The sequence below is a fragment of the Eucyclogobius newberryi genome, unplaced genomic scaffold, assembly GCF_026437365.1.
Source record: "Eucyclogobius newberryi isolate DKJ021-1_F unplaced genomic scaffold, fEucNew1.0.hap1 SCAF_7, whole genome shotgun sequence".
NCBI classification, from domain to species: Eukaryota; Metazoa; Chordata; class Actinopteri; order Gobiiformes; family Gobiidae; genus Eucyclogobius; species Eucyclogobius newberryi.
The window spans coordinates 22068860-22086612 of NW_027316389.1; the positions used below are offsets into that span (position 1 = coordinate 22068860).

General features: G+C 38.4%; 2 protein-coding genes across 3 annotated transcripts in view; both read right to left on the minus strand.

The window, feature by feature from the left end:
- Positions 1–12112, minus strand: part of jph3b (junctophilin 3b) — a 29230-nt gene extending 17118 nt beyond the window's left edge. Inside the window, exons 1-2 of the mRNA XM_072434536.1 lie at positions 12092–12112; positions 10122–11783 (exon numbers count right to left, since the gene is read on the minus strand). Of these exons, the coding sequence (XP_072290637.1) occupies positions 10122–10503 (382 nt within the window). The 5' untranslated portion in view covers positions 10504–11783; positions 12092–12112. The remainder of the gene's footprint in view (positions 1–10121; positions 11784–12091) is intronic.
- A 1584-nt stretch (positions 12113–13696) lies between these two features.
- On the minus strand, positions 13697–17332 carry klhdc4 (kelch domain containing 4). 2 transcript variants are annotated; one of them, XM_072435052.1, is made up of 13 exons: positions 17113–17332; positions 16932–17023; positions 16726–16804; positions 16540–16638; positions 15836–15972; positions 15667–15759; positions 15432–15594; positions 15264–15342; positions 14972–15180; positions 14655–14862; positions 14359–14547; positions 14184–14294; positions 13697–13954 (listed from the first exon to the last, which is right to left on the minus strand). In XM_072435052.1, exons 1-13 carry the CDS (start codon positions 17212–17214, stop codon positions 13782–13784), a joined length of 1734 nt encoding a protein of 577 aa, XP_072291153.1. In that variant the 5' UTR covers positions 17215–17332; the 3' UTR covers positions 13697–13781. The 2 variants fall into 2 exon arrangements, with proteins under 2 accessions (XP_072291153.1, XP_072291152.1); XM_072435051.1 differs by having other exon boundaries at positions 16932–17019; positions 17109–17332.
- Positions 17333–17753: the final 421 nt, after the last annotated feature.

Below are 17753 nucleotides of genomic sequence, written 5' to 3' on the forward strand. Positions count from 1 at the left end.
CTCTCTTATAAAACAAAGCCAGAGCTGTTGTTGAGTACAACCCTCGTGGTTTATTGTTGCAGTGCATGAGAATCTGAACATTCGCAGCATTTGCTTATCCAAGAGTGAATACGTTTTTGTTTTTACAATATAGCAATTATTGTAGATAAATGCTGTGGTTAATCACCTTCAACTTTTATCTAGACTCAAATCGGTTTTATCTTTTAGTGATATGTGTGATATGTGCTTTTATCTCTACACGTCTTAAATACTGTAATGCACTGTACACTGGTATCAGCCAAGCTAACCTGTCACGGTTACAGTTAGTTCAAAATTCTGCTGCGCGTCTTTTAACTGGCACATGTCGTGGAGAACATATTACACCTATTTTATGCTCACTGCAGTAGCTCCTCGTTCATTTTAGAGTTGATTTAAAAATGTTATTGTTTGTTTTTAAAGCGCTCCACAGACTGGCCCCCACGTATATTTCAGACCTCATTGTTCCCTACACTCCTGCGCGATCGCTGAGGTCTGAGGGCCAGTTCCAACTTCTTGTCACAAAAACGAGACTCAAAAACCGGGGCGACCGGGCCTTTTCTGTAGCCAGCCCCACACTTTGGAACGCACATCCTCCCCACATAAAGACTGCACCTTCGGTTGATACTTTTAAGTCTCGTTTAAAAACACACTGTACAACATATGGTAGCATGGCGAGAATGGTAATAATAATATAAAACATTTTTACTCTGTTTTTCAAACAAACATACACACACGCAAACACACATACATCTACGCATACACTCAAACACGTACATGCAAACGTGCACATATGTACACACACACACACACACACGTACACTCTCACAAACACACATACACACGCACACAATCACCCAGCTCTGAAGTTTATAGACTGATGTCCCTCTATTTGTCTAATGTCTGTGTTGTCTGTCTTTTGCGTTTTTTTGTTTGTTTTTGTTGTCCAATTATTGTTACTGTTTTGTATCTGTAAATAAAATAAAAACAAACAAAAAACGCACTTTTGTTCACTGGCATTTAACCTGGCATGAGAATTTGGTGTTTCTCTGACTGTCTTTTATTATTTTATATATTTTATATTGTTTTTTGTTTGTTTGTATTTGATTTGTACATTTTTAAAATTATTTTTATTATTGTTTTTATTCATTTTTACATATTTAGCTTGCGCTTGTTCTGTACTCATGTACTTGTTTTGTGTTGGTAAAATGTGCAATACAAATAAAGTTGGATTGGATGGGATTGTTTTATTTTTACCTCTTTGGTTGTAATGACTTATTCATAAGAATAAGGGAGATAGGAAATTAAGTTGTCATAGTTGTGCTTTGATTAAGACTGTATATTACAATTACATAATGATTTAAATGTATTTTGTAGGTTATTAGAAGGTCAATCCTCTGCAGGGTTCAAACCTCAGTGACTGTCTTGTGATAGTGTTCTGTGGTGTCTGGAACAGATGTATAGATTATAGTAGACCAGCACATTGACATGATGGTGTGTCAAATGAAAGTGTGCCTGGACTGTGTGGATCAAATACTCTGGCGGGCACAGTGCTGTTTTTCCATTGACTCCCTGTCACTCTCCATGGTGCTGAAACGCACAACGTGAGGAACAGGAGAAAGCTGAAGGAGCTTTAATTAATTTCTTCTTCTTTTACTGAGAGGAATCAATGAATAACAAAAATACATAATTTCCATTTCTACCATTGGCTGGGGTATGTAAAAGAAGTCAGAGATATAGCAGTCCTATCAACAACACTGAAAACGTGTTTTGCAAAAATAGACTAAAAGAGAATTTACATCACAGCAGAAAAAGCATTCCCTGGCAGAGTTGGCCTGAGGCAGCAAGACGCCTCTAGAGCGAGCAGTGACACTGTGGAGCTGGAGATGGCATTGGAAACATTTTGAATAATATAATAATAATAATAAAAATATTATATTTCAATTAAACAGAATAAACAAACCACACACTGCTAATGACTAAATTTTTCAGATCAAATATAGAATTACAATTTGGAGCCTGAAGCAACAAAGGTTCTGTAATTTTCAAATGTTCACTCTGGGTGTGGGACAATGTAAGAGCAAATAGCCAGAAGAGAAAAATGAGACTGTACAACAGTTATAATAGTCCAGAAAATATGCGTTTTCTCACAATATCTGTATTGTGAGAAGAAACATCATGATTATACAATTATTCACAATTGTTGGAACTATGACCAAACAACAGTGAAATCGTTAATTAGTTTTATTTCACAAGTCTAGCTTAATGAAATCAGACTTTCTGAATGAAAAAGGCATGATATTGTCACAGAAACAGCTAGATAAAAAGTACTTTTCATGTAGTGTAACTTTTTTGGTGTAGATTGAGCATGATTATTATGTTTAAGTTCTTACAAATATATTTGCTGTAGAATAAATTGAAGTAGCCGAGAGTTGAAAGAAGATGCATGAGGCAACAGGGGAAGTTCATTTACCGTCAGAGCAGGACCCAGAGACATGAACCCAAAGACATTGCTGTTGTATGTGCACTTCGGTCTAGTCTTGTCCAGTCTGACTATGCTTCTGTTGTAAGGAGTCCTGTACCTCTGATGACATAGGCCAAAATAACAAGAGCTGAGCTGGCAGTGTCTGACTGGCACAGGGAAAAATGGGATTTTTATCCATTAATATTGTGATTGACATCCCTAGTTGTGATATTACAAAACCTTCTGTTCCCAGGCTAGCGTTAAAAAGTGTGTGCTGGTTTTATTTCTGTATTTCTCTAACTAGAAAATGTTATCAAAAGATTCATATGTTGAAAGTTCTCCATTTAATGCACAAAATGACCTCTTCATTATTACTACCATTTTTTCAGTGTCTAGGGTCCAGGCTGCTGTACAAAGAAGGCTGCCCACAGTGGGTTAATGTAAAAAGATCAAAGCTACTGTGGCCTAATAGAGACTCAGATTTGATCATAAGCCAAACCCGAGCTGAATTCATAATTAGCTATTCAACTAAAGTGTGTCCATTTTCCAACAATGGGATCTTAAGGGCACTCATTCACTCACAATACATAAGGATTGATATTATGCATATCAGCCCAGGCATCTTACTAACACCTCAAACTATTGATTTGTAAACCAGTGCAGTGAGAGCACAGAGCAGTGTGTGAAGCTGTTGAAATTGGTTATCTTATGAATTATTAATGTGTCATTTCAGCATGTCAGCACTTGTATGTCTGTGTTTGTTGAAGTGGAAGGAAGAGCTGAGGAGGGCACAGAACACTAAATAATGCTATAGCTAAGTTTTACGCTAAGGATTTTGAGCTATTTAAAAAAAATAACAACCTCAACTCTGCTGATCACTTTTGTACAGTAGCAAACTGGAATTTTCGGAGCAATGGCGCCTTAAATATAAAGATTACTCAAACATCCATGAATCACTCTAAATACAACTTTACAAGACTCAATGAGAAAGGAAAGTAATAGTAACAGCTGTTGATAATGAAATTACTCAAAATGCCACCTGATGGTGTCATGAGGTGGTAATCGCTGTCCACCAGATGGGCTCTTCTGTGTTTTAAAGTCCGTCCATCTTCATTTGATCATTTTAGCTCGATTTCTCAAAGTCCTGGTTTAGACATGGTTTTCAGTATTTTACCAAATAAACTGTTACTAAACTAATTGTAAATTTGCTAATAGCTCCATTCAAATTCTGTGCACACCAAACAAAGTTTTTGCTAGCCGAGGGGACCTAAATGTGAAAAGAAATTGTGTTCATTTTATGATTAAACATTAGTTTTTTGTTGTTCAGACAAATAATGCTAATCTTCCACATCCTGGGAAACAGTGTTCACTGAACTCATGGAGTACATCCACATGACCACATTCAGTATTGTACTAATTAGTCACACATTGCATTATAATCCAGCAGTATTTATGTACAAATGTTGCCTGGCAGAGGTGTAGGGCAGCTGTCCAACTTTGATATTTCATGTTTCAGACCGACACACTAATCCGATTAAACTAAACTACAAAGATCAAACATCATTACATAAACTATTGCTGCACTGCATGGGACTTTAGTAACTAAAGTGAAACCATTCAAATATGTGTACAATTGAGTTTCAGAATTTGAACATTTTAGTTAGATTTTTTCATCAAGTAATAACTCTTAAAAGTCTGTGCAAAAGGTAGAACAAAGCCACAGCACAGACTGGGAATGTGGCTTCAAGTCTAAAGCTATAAATCACATTTTGGAGCCAAAATTATTTTTGCTTTGGACAACACTTCCCTTTAAGGACTTGTTTTAAATAATAATTCAAAATTGAACGGCTTTTTATCCAGTCTTGAGTTAAAATGTTTTGCGTACATAATATATTTAAATTGAAGATTAATAAAGATTGCTATGATTGTTCTTTTCAGTTTACTGATCAACTAATTAAATTCAATTTAATCCAATTGTGGAAATGTGGAAGGATATTCACGCTACAATGATCTGGATAATGTTTGACACGAGATGTGCCTGTTTGGGGGATAAATACTCCAACATATCATAATAAATAATCAGTCTTGCGCTTGCTTGGCTTGAGTTATTTAAGACTTTCAATGATAAATAAGATCAAAATCCAAGCAATAATTTAACGAAGGGTCTAAAAGGAGATTTTCAGGAAAACTCCCAAACACACTCCATATTGTGACCTGTTATCTCACACATAGTTTACAGTCGACCAGAATGGCACAAATATGAGGCATTACTCTATTTTTTTTAATTCATCAACTACACAAAATCCGCTAACAAATTCTTTGTATCTCGCGATCTCATAGGACCTCTTTAATCAATACAAAGCCACTTCATGTGCGAACGAGAGGTGCAGACAAACAAGTCTTCTTTGAGTATGAAGGGTATACTCCCACACAGCCTCTGTTCAAAAAGGCTTGCAAATATATTCAGATTAATAGTCATGACACACTGGATTTTAATCCCAGCACTAACCAGGCCGAAGCTTTGTGCAGCTGATAAAAGGTATGCTTGGCCTAGTAAAAAACATTGCATTTGAGCATTGTGTGTGTTAGTCATGTGGAGAAACAAACAAAAAATAAAAATAAAGCTGAATAGTCAACAACTAAAATAATCAACAGTCCTTGTTCATAACACATTTAGTATTGTGTGCTAATGTTAAGATGAACAGAAAACCTTTCAATCTTAAAGGTGTAAAAATATGCATTTATAAACAAGGGTAAAATTAAACAGCTGTACAGGAGAAACACCAGTTAATTAGTCAAATTTTTTACTTAAAATTATATGGACAAAGTCGGAAGACTGCTGACATATAAACAACTTACAATGTTACCTGAGACTATTGTATATTTGAACAACTTCCTTGTCAGAAATGCTTTGAAAACTCCACAGCTTTAAAGTAAAACAAAGCCATTGTAGTAGTTTATGGCCATCAGCTGACGGCCGTGTGAGGCTGTGCAGAGAGTTGTCATGGATGCACGTGTGTAATCAATCGTCTGTCATGTGCTGCGGCGTGACAAGAATTAATTCCATTTGCACTGTTTTCTCACTAAACAAGGCTTTTGTTTAAGTCAGTATGTGGCAATTAGCTTCATCACAATATCTGCCTCTGTTGTGTGCTCTCAAATCTCTCCTAATCGTGACTCATTCTCTCTAAAATGATTTTTTTTCATCTCATCTCCAGCCCTTCTCTGCCTTTTCCTGTGTGCGATTGGTAATCAGTCAGCTTAGCTCTTCATCTCAGTAAACACCATTAGCCCGGAAGGCCATGGCAGCCAATCGGAGGCAGCTGAGTGCACTGGTTGACCAATCACAGGGTGGAACACAGAGTCCCTCGTGACACGCTGACCTGCTGCATGTCGGTGAGCGTTGCTATGGAAACCCTACTGTACAGGGAGGCTGCAGAAGTGCGAGGGAAGAGAGAGGTGGGAGGATGTAACAGGGACAAAAGCCAAGCAGCTAGTGATATGAACGAGATGTGATTCCTAGACCTATGGCACCAGGTGTGGTTCGTGCACTGATGCGGGGGACCAGGAACTGTGGGGAGACTCAAGCTAGCACCCTTTCACAATAGGAGAGCATATAGTCCCCAACCACCAGTATCAATATCGCAACAAACTAAAGATAATCAACAGCAAGGTCCTCCGTCTGATGAAAAAAATATATATATATTTTAGTCTCCATGTATCTAACTTAAACTGAACTCAAAAGACTGCAAATGCACAGAGGTTTGTTGACAAACAACTATTTATACAGAAAAGTACTAGCAAATTGTGTATATGTTAGATGTGTATACATGTGTATACATACAAGTTACATTAAAGTCACTTTGAAATCTTCACCTATAACTCACTCTATATTGTTTTGTTTTTGCTGTTGTTCCATAGAAAGGCATAAACATATTTGTTTGAATACAACCGAAATGATCGTGTCCAATGTATATTTAAATATTGCAATAATATTGATAACAGTCCTATGGCATATCACAAATAACTCCAATATCATGCAACCTTAATCACCATTGACATGAATCAACTTACAGGCCTTAATCTCACTATAAAATATACAGTATTTGATTGTAAAACACAGTTCTCTAGATTGTTATACAACAATAATGTAGTTTATAAAGAGTGTATAGTAAAGCAGTAACTGGTTAATAGGGGTTTAAATAGCAGGCTTTCTCTAAAGGTGCACTGTGCAACAGAGTCTGCCACCCGCTCTTGTCACCATGGAGATGTAACATCTTTATCTGAAATGTACCACAATACTAGAGCTGGGTTGAAATAATCGATTTTCCGATTTTTAATCGATTCGCATATTAATGACCGATTATCGATTCGTACGTCCAGAGATCTTTTTATTTTTTTTATTTTTTTTTTTAATTAAAATTATTTTCTACATTTCCCTCAGTGAACTTCAATCTACCTTCAAGAAAGATAGTTCAGGACTCCTTGATTATCTTTCTTGAAGGTAGATTGACCCTTAACCTTTTCATCAGTCTTCCATCAGTAACTACCAATACTTGGAAGATTTGCTGTTTAATATTTATATAATACTAGTTTTAATATGTTGCTTCTCTACACAGTCATGAAGTGAAGGAAACTGTTCAAATACATTTTTCATTTTTAATAACATTAACCCCGGATCGAATCGAAATCGGATCAAATCGAAATCGGATCGAATCGGAAATCAGATCAAAATCAGAGCGAATCGGATGGGATCTGAGAAATCGAAAAAAAAAGATTTTGAAACGAAAAAATCGGAATCAAATCGATTCTTGAAATTTGAATCGAAACCCAGCTCTACACAATACAGCTTAAACTTATTTATGAATTTATTCAAAATCAAAGGACAAAAATCCAATGAACATCGTCTGTGCTTTTAAATATAGTTGTTTAATCTTCTCTTCTACAATGTGTTTACTTTAGTGCAAAAGTGCAAAGGTTTTTATGTGCTGTTGTCCACATGGCCCGAGTGATTTCCATCTCAATGCGTTTTTACCAGGTGAATATTAAGTAAATATAATGAAGTAAGAGTAAGTGTTTACCACCATAGCATTGTGGGTTCAACCAGCCCTTGACCGTTTTCCAACTGTCTACACCCACTTTCATGCTACAATTGTTCTGTAAAATAAAGCCCTTATCTTTATGTAAAAATAAAAATGCAATCTTATAGTGAGAACATTCAAAGCAAAGGAACAACATCTCCATAGAGACAACCAGCTGGTGGCGCCTTCCCCAGAAAAGTTACATTTAAGGATTTTCAGAGCGCAACAAGTCTTTGAAGCCCAAAACAAGCAATGCCAGCTCTCATACATAAGTACATCAAAAAAGCAATTAGTTAAACACTGTGTGAACAATAATAAGATAATAATAATAATAATAAGATGCACATATTTTAATAGTATATTTAACATAGATAACTGCTTTAAACCATTAGCCTTACTGGCCTAACTACTGACAGTCACTAAAGGTTCTATTTCTGTGAAACAGATGTGAAAAAAGGCAACAACAACAAAACTTGGACGTGAAAGTGCCCCTCAGGAACAAGCCTCCCAAAAATATTTGCAAGTGACTTTCCAAAAATATCAATCCGAGAGTTCATTAACTGCAGATTGAAATTATGTTGAAATTGCTTGACTGGATAAATAACAATTAACCAGAATAAAAGCTAAAAATACAACGTTTCTTAACTTTCTGACACACAACGTGAATAACGCAAATGATTAATCTTGGGTTAAGGTCGGGTTAAGATCAACATCAGAAATCAAGTATTAGAATAGTACTATGGCAGGCTACAGTGGGCTAAAGCAAACTGGTTTTAAAACGGGTTTAATTGCATGTATTTAATTATTTCGTTAGTTGAGCAAATTTCACAAAATGTAATCAGTTTTTCGATTAAAATAAATTACTGTATATTCCGGAGTATAAGTCGCACCAGAGTATAAGTCGCACCAGCCAAACAATGCATAATAGAGAAGAAAAAAACATATATAAGTTGCACTGGAGTATGAAATAAGGTTGCAAGTGTGAAAATAACAAATAATATCACATATAAGTCGCTCCGGAGTGTAAGTATAAGTATATAAGTATAAATATAAGTCGCACCACGGCCAAAACTATTAAAAAAAAGGTGCGCCTTATAGTCCGGAAAATACATTATACCTTGAAATTCTGAACCCCCAGCGACCCCCACTTGGGCTAAAGAATACCTGTACGTCGTCATACAATCCCTGACCAAGACAGTTAGGATTTGGGCCCTCAATCCCCACTCTTTCTACCGTTGCATTATTTTATTGGGGACATGATTATTCTGGTCACACTATAATCGTAAGAACAAAAAATTATAATCATGACAATTTTAGAAGGCAAATTAAGTACTTTTTTATCGGGCTGTTTTTGTCACGTATACTTACTATCACTTACATACTATTTTGTCATTCAGAAAGTTTGATTTCAGCTGGATACAAAATTTCAGAATAGTATCGTGTAAGGCAATGCATTTCACAGGTTTTTTTTATCGCAATGTTATTCCTCATAATAATCGAAACACAGAAATTTGATATTGTGATATCCCAAGCGATCCGTGGGAATGAAACGATTCCTGCTACACCTGATGCTGAGGACTAAATAAACGCAAGAGAAACGTAGAGCAGACGTTTACACAAACTCCCGTACATGTGTCAATCATTCTCCATAAACAAGTTGTCTCCTGCAGCAGAACTGTCAATCACTCATGTTTGCTTTGCACATTCACACATGCACCATGTCACGCGCTTGTAAACGCCCACACACTGCATCTGTGCCGCTGTCCCATTCTTATTGACATTCAGGTAAACAATATTCAGTTTAGGGTTGACCACTCTTAACTCCATACAACTACATCAAAAGTTGTAGATTGCTGAACAGGTTCCTAATTTGTCCCACGTTTTAATTTAGAAGAGTGGAACATTTTTAAGTTACATAATTAGTGTTTTTTGGTGTGGATTAGTGTTTTCAAAAATGTCAACGTGGTAGTAGTAGTATTTTTTGTTGAAAATTTCAGGCTTATATAAAATATAAATTGAAAAAGTGTTTTGGAATTATAATAGAGGGTTTTGTATGGAGTATTGAGCCTTTTTCTTTGTAGCTTTGTCAAAAGTATCAGAAATCCGATACTATTTGATATTAAAACTAGTATTAAAACTAGATACTCATTTGAACAAGTATCCGGGGGGGAAATGATATGGACAGGTTTAAGAATGATTTTGAGCTTAATCAAAACTCAAATGAACCACAATGTTTAATAAACATTTTCAAAATCTCTTGAACTAAAAAAATGACATTTTAATGTGATAGTGAAATTGGTATTGAGAATGAAGTCTATTCCTTTGAAACAAAATCGAGTTTGAAATTTCAATATTGTGATTTCTTAGCAAGATGAAACGTTTGTATCATGACAACACCAGTGTGGATCTAAATTGACGTTTGCGATCAAGAAAATGTCTGACATTATGGGATGGCCTTTATAGCTACTCAGTGCGAAGCAGGGTCAACCACTTGTTGGCGGTTTTGGTTTTATGAGTGCAAGTGTTTCAGAAGATGTCTGTTTGTGTTCCTAAGCCCTTACCTCCATCTGAGTAAGTCTCTGTTCCATATCCATCCTGCAGTCCGTTGCTCCATGTGCCCTCATACTTGCCACTCGTCCCAGTGCTCTCGCGGAGGCCGTAGCGTCCCTTAAACCCATGAGTCCACTCGCCCTTGTACACCCAGCGGCCCTTATTCTCCACACCCACCCCATGTCTCTTGCCCTGAGCCCAGGTTCCTTGGTAAGTGTTACCGCTGGGCCAGGTGTAGATGCCCAGCAGCTCAAATCCGTGGGCCCAGGATCCGCAGTACTCGCCCTGGCCTTTGGGTCCAGTACAAATCCCGTGGCCGTGCGCCTTGCCCTCTTCCCACCCTCCGCAGTATGACCCCCCATCGTCAAAGTTGAACCTGCCGCCAGTGGACATGCATGAAATAGGTTTTGGCAATTCCCTTAAAGTCTCGACAAAAAGAAAAAGAAAAGAAAAAGAAAACGTGGAGAGTAAAAAGAAGGACAGGTTGGTGCTAGTGGCAGTCAGTGGAGCTGAGGTCAGATTTGAAGAGGTCAAAATTGAGGAAGAGGAGGAGGTGGAGAGGGGAAGGGGAAGTTCTCTCCCTCCAGAAGGCCACCCTCAGATGTTAGCTGGTTTGACAAACAGCAAAAAGAAACAAAATTACAAAATAAAATGTTTGCTGGTTCAGTTAGGTGCGCTGTTCACACCATACTCTTGTTAGCTTCAGCTAGCACTTCCCAGCTCGTTTTTGGCAGGTACAGGCAAGCGAGGACTGAAGAAGGCCCAGGTCTGCCATCATCTTCTCTCAGCAGGATGTGTGGTTTTGAAACATGAGGCAGTAGGTTCAGCCTGCCATGGAGCACTGTCAGTGTCTCAAGCCCCCGCACTCTGCCTCCTCCTACCTGATGATGCTTCCTCGTCTCTGGGGTGTAGCGCTCACAAGACTCCTCGATGACAGCTCTTCAATCCTCTAAAATAGTAGCATTGAAGCCGCCCTGGATCACGGGCACTGAAAGTCCAACTGCACCAAATCATTCCCATGAATCCATAGATTTGTGATGAACAACTGTAGCGTGTGTGAGCTTCCGTGGTAACGGTCCTCTGCCACTGCAAAACGCACAAACAGAAATAGGGAAAACAGAAAAGGTAATCTGCTTGGCTGCCTTTTAGCCAGTTCTGTGGTGGAGGACGGCAATGCAGTCTCCTGCCATATGCACGCGCACACACAATACGCAGCCTCACTCACAGCAGCAGACAAAAAAAATAAACAGGAGAAATGATCATTTTCTTCAGGTCCTCACTGCTGCACACGTCTACTTCGCTTTAATCCACAGCATTCATAAGTGATTTATTCCCTGTGTGAGCTGCAGTTGCCAGTCTGTTGCGTTATCATCTATCTCTATGGTCTTCTTCAGCATGTCCTGGCGTTCTCTATGTCTTGTTTTTTTTTGCCTGTGAAGTCTTGCCTGGTGTCTTGGCGTCACAGACTCTCTTCTCCTTCCCCTGGATCTGTGCGCTCTCTCTCACTCAGTGCATGTCTCTCTCTCTCTGTAAATCTGCTCATTAGAGAGGACTGTTCCACTGCAGCCACCCCCACCCTCACACAGCCAGCTCAGTAGCACACTCCAGATCTTAAAGAGATAGGCCTGCATGCACCGATGCAGTCCTCATCACATGTGCACCACAGCCACCTGCTAAACACACAGAAAACACAAAACATATAGTAACAAACATGTATACAGCACTAAATCATCTGTCCATAGAACAGGTCCATCGTGCTACCATTATTGTTATTTTCTAATTGACTAATTGCTAAGGTTAGCATACAAATAGCTAATTTGCTATGGCTAATAGCTTTTTCCCCAGGAAAATATATTTTTAAAGAAATAGAAATATAATAATAATAATAATAATAATAATAGCTGGACCTTTTACTTTGAATACATTTCGAGGCATACAGAAGATATAAGCGAGGACAATATTAAAGCACGTTATTACTTACTGTGCGTTTCCTGAGATTCTAGCACACTTCTTATCACATGAGCATCACTTCCTGATTTACTCGATGGCACGTGCTGCTCTGTCCATCTCAAGTAGGTGGTGATGCTAAGCCAATAGTAGAGCAGATTATAGTATTATCATAACAACAAAAGTTTAAAGTTTATATATATATATATATATATATATAATAACCAAAAAGTTAAGAAGTTCTTCTCAAGAAACTGTTTTATGTAAAATTAAGTCCAGGAATGACTTTAAAAGACAATCAGACAGACTATGTATAGGTAGGCTAGTGTCAAAATGAGTTCATTTGTGTGTCCTGATATGGCCCTGGTTTGCAGCCTGTGTTTGAGGCCCATCTGCTCTGTCTGCCCGGTGTGTCACTTCTCCAGAAGATCAATAAAATTTCCTCCTCCTGATGGCCATTATTTCAGAGGCAGGATTCTATCCATGAACCACAGGCGAGGGCTCACACACAAAACAACTTGGGCTTCCTCACACTGTTGGAGATTGTTTTACAGATCATTAGCAGAGATGGTCCTCTAGTAAAGGCAACTATAAAGCCAGAAGAGTAAAAAACAGATGACATCATAAACAGTTTCAACAACTTTGCCACTGAGCATCTTGAGTTATAAACAAGTGTTAAATATTGGCCAATTGATAACAATTGATATTACAATTACATAGCTTTCTGATCTGTCAGAACACCACATTCATTTGAAGAAGAAAACAAGAACACAGGTCTATAGTGAAGATGAATAGCAGTGGTGTAAAAAGCACCATATACAACTACTGGTAATGCAGTTATTGTAATTAACGATGCATTCGTATTATGTAATTCACATACTGTTGCCAAGTTGACCTTCAAATTGGTGGACTGTTGTTTGACACATTTGATATAATTCAGTGTTCAGAAGCCCTTCCATAATTGAGAACATCTGTATTATGTATGTATTTGTAGGTTTGGATGTAACGTATGTATTTTTGACTGTTACACTCTATGCCGCCTCACGTCAGCTGCAATCCAAAATTATATCTTCTTTGTAGTTATTTATAAAATTCTTTTTTGCCAAGCAGTTGAAATAAAAAGGCTTGCGACAAAAGAGGGAAGAGCCTCATTTTCATCCATCTCTGTTCCTCCTAAATTATTCATCACTCTTCCTCATCCATGTTTGGCGTGCTGATGGAGGATAAAATGGGTCACCAAGGGAAAGGCTGCCTGACTGATGTCTTCCCTGACACACTGTGCACTTCTCCACTTTTTCCCAGCATCCTCCTCTCCAGCTCATTTTCCTTATGCCACTGTCACAACTGTTTGATTCTGTAGTGTAGTTGGCTAACAAAGGTGAGAATTGGGTTTGTTACAAATTACAATAATCAAGATAGAACTCACACAAATGGCAACCACGTTTAGTATTCCAGTTTAATAGCGACACTGTGAAACTGTTTTAAATTTGTAACAAATAACATTTTAAGATCATCAAAAATCTATGGATTTTACATTTGTGACATTACTATTTGCAATTTTACAGCTAGTTGTAGCAAGTGTTATAATTGTAAATAATCAATTTACAAATGTATTCTCTCTCAATCAGGTATCATGTGAGAAAACGAATTACATAAAATGTATAATGATTTTTGATGGCAACATGTATAAGATTTCTGAAATTATGTTACACAGTTATACACAGTTATTGGTCTTCATAGAAGACTTTAGCCATGGCAATGGCTACCTTTGCCACCCTCTTGTCTTTTGCTTCCGGCCCCATGTTGGCACGTGCCAGACTGATCCAGTACTGCTCTGTTCGGGCCTGATAGTCTGTCACAGTCTCTCCTTCCTGCACAGTGGGATGCTCATCTTCACCTGACAATGACATAAGATAATCACATTTTTAAACATGGCATGGGTTACTTCCTATACAAGGTGGTATATGTGTGGTAAAAGTTGTTTTTGAAAGCCAGGATACTGTCAGTTACTGTCAGTTAAACACTTCCTCATCAGTGGAAGCCAGTGGAAACAGCATGATCTAAAGTTGACCACATAACTCGACTAAACTTAAAACCCTTGGCAAAGTGAACAGTAAGTCTCATGCCTTCCACATCCTCACTGTCCTCCTCAGACTCCTCTTCCTCTGCCACAGCTCCTTTGGCCTCCTCCTCTTCGTCATCTTCAGACTCTGACTCCTCTAGCCACTCTTGTGTTTCTGTGGAGCAGAATTTCAGTCATGTTAACAATACATTTTGATTGATATAAAGATGGCAACTCACTGGGGTCCATCTCCACCAGCACCTCCCACTGGTCCATCTTGTGGAGGTCCAGGCAGTACATGTCATTGAGGGTGAACTGTCGGTCGCCCACCTCAAACATCCCTCCGTACAGGAAAAGTTTGCCCTGACGTACTGATGCCAAGGCACTGGACCTTGAACAGGGCTCGATCAATGGAGCAGAAGCAGCTGCTATAAATAAGATAAGATAAGATAAGATAAATGTAAGACAATCTGTTAGCTTGTTAAGACTTTTTATACAAAAACGGCTATTGTTGGAGTTTTCATGTGTATCACACCTTCCTCGTCGTCCTCCTCTTCTTCTTCATCCTCCTCTTCCTGCGCTCCAGGGACAATCTCTTTGATGGTCATCACAGTCCCATCTTCAGTAACTATCTCTTTGATGACCTCAATGGGACCTTGAGGTGTCTCTTCCTCCTCCTTTTCAGGCCCCTCAGCTCCACCTTTCTTACCCCTCCGTCGCTTCTTCTTCTCCGTTTTGTTGCCCTTAAAAACAAGTCAAAACAAAAACACTTGACAAAAATGTGTCAATAAATACACTTCCTAGTTAGATTACTTTACTTTTAACTGAAGTTTTTCAAGAAATTGAGTGTACCCTAAGAACTGCAGGGAACCAGCGATTTTTCAATGTGTCGTATAGATATAGATCATTATAGAAGTCGCCCTCAATTGTCTCGTCTTCTTCCTCATCACAGACTCCTCCAAAAAGCACTGCCCTCCCAGCTGGACCCACTGCCATGGAGAAACCTGAGCGGGCAGGGGGCTTGTTACCAGAGGGGTTAACCCTGGACCAGCACCACTTCTCTGTGGAAATATGGCAGAGAAGAAATTTGGCAAATTACAGTTTTTAACAGTGATGTTTTTGTGACAAATAAAGGAAAATATACCTTGAGCTTCTTTACCATCTCGCTTAAGAATAAACATGTCTGAATGTATGGTCCCCTTCTCCACATCCTTTTTTACTCTCTGTAAAAAAGTGTGAATAAAAGTACTTGTGTGCAAAGTCCATTCACAAAAAAATATCAGTTTTACACAAACTTTTGACTATTACACACCACTTTTGAATATCCTCCATAGATAATGACCCCTGAACCATCCGGCGTGGAAGTCATCTGACAGGCTGAACGTGGCGAGGGGCCTGAACCAGACACTGAGAGACGGGACCAGGCAAATGTTTCCAGGGAGAATGAGTACACATCATTGTAGTAGATAAAATCCCTAAAATATAGAGACAAATGTGATAATTTAATGTTAATTTAACTTGAGTAATAATTTCAAAAGATAATTAACCTGGTGCTCTCGTGGAATCCTCCAAACACCAGAAGCTGTTTCTTACTGAGCACCATCCTGTGACCACTGCGTCCCGATGGACCTCCCGGAGCTCTGCAACAAATGGGCAAATATATGTTGAAATGAGTATACTACTCATTACACAGTTTATACTATACCTTGCACATACTTAATATTCTCCCAGGTGCTTGTAGCTAAATGCAGAACCCACAAGTCTTTGTAGTGGTAAAACTGTTCTCCGTTTGGTGACGCAAACTCCCCTCCAAATATCCAGAGTTGGCCCCCACCCTGAGGCACCACCACAGCCTGATGGAGAGGAAGACAAAGTTAAAGTGCATTATGATATAAAGTGCATTATGTTATGTTTTTCAAATTATCATTTTAATTTTCCTTCCCCTGTATAAATAAAATAAAATAATTTGGTTTGGTGGGTTAGAACCTGTAGAGAATATTGATCATAGTTTCACATCAGTGAAGTTGCAGTTTGTTAATTTAAAAAAAAAGAAGGAATCCATCTACCTATGTCATCAATATGCAACATTCAATTAACAATATTTATTTTGCACAACTGACAAATTTTTCTGACGATTTAAACAAAGTGTTTTTGGCCCTCGTTTGCTGTATAGGTGCTAGGTAGTAGTTGCATAATTACCTCTACCTATGTCATAACTGTTGTTCATGTCCAACCAGGAAGTAACACTATAGATGTCACTAGAACTGTCAAACTGCTGAAAAACAGGCAACATCTTTGGTTAAATGTTATTATGTTAATTATGTTTTGGTGAAATATGTAGTCTAACCTGTCATGTGCGCTTTAACTACTTGGAGCACTGAGTAATACTTCAGTTATAATGGTGTATGAATGAGTATTACCTGGTGAGAACAACGAGGAGGAGGAGGATTGGGGATCTCCGATTTGACCCAAGTATTCTTTTTGATGTTGTAGAAAAACAGGTCATTGTACAAGTAAGTCTGTAACCAAAACAAACACAAGTGTCTACTATAAAATTGTTTGAGTAAAATGTGTGGAACAGTAGAGGGTTGGTGTGATGATCGTACCTTTTGTCCATTAAAATATTCTCCTCCAAACATGATTAGTTCATCTTTCTCTGGGTGAGGATTTAGAGATGCGCTAAGCCTATAAAATATATTACCAGTTTTAGGCTTTAGTAAAAAATATGCATACTCAAAATACTACACAGCCTAAAAGAGAGGACTGTGACCATGTTCATCCAAAGTGAGGTCATATTAAAACCTTTCCTCACCTTGGTGGTGGTGGTGGACATGATGTCTCTGTAACCTGAGTTTTCTTTGCATCAAGATTTTGAAACTCAGCAATAAGAGCTTCCAAGTCTTCCTGTAGATGAATAAACATTGCGTATTTGCATAAGTCTAACTGAACATAAAAGGGTGCACAGGTAGAGTTAGTAAACGTGTTGAACTCGCCTCTTCTCGTTTGGACCTCTTGGACACTTTCTTCTCCATCTTGGCCGCTGTCTTCTCAGCTCCTTTAACCTTGCTTTCTTTTTTGTTTCCCTTCTTGCCCATGACTGTAGTTCTATTAAATCAACGCTTCTTACTGCTAAATTAACTATATGAATATCACATGGAACCCAAACAAACGCATGCTGCTCTCACTTCCTGTAAATAAGACACACTTCCGGCAACAAAAGAGCCACCAACTGTAAGTAGAACATCGCCCTCTACCGGCTTGGTGTATGTAACAACAGGCCTTTGACTGCTCCAAGCATTATCGGTCTAGTAAAGTTTAATATTGCAGCTTGTTTCAGATACAGCATAAAGCAAACAAGCGTTTCAACTGTTGCATTTATTAATAAATTAATGACGCCCATGTGTTTTTTTTAAACAATGCCTCAGTAGAGCAGTGTTAGGTTCACTTCAGAGGGCACTGGAGGAAGAGTTTAGAAGAGTAGAATATTGTCATATTTTTTTGTTTAGTTGTCTGTTAATTTGTGGTGATTTTGTCTACAGAGCCGCGGCGCGCGGCCGAAACTGCCATGTTATTTTGTGCCGCGGCTCCTGAAACTGCTGCGCTATTTGACCGCGCCGTTTTAGACCGTGCCGGG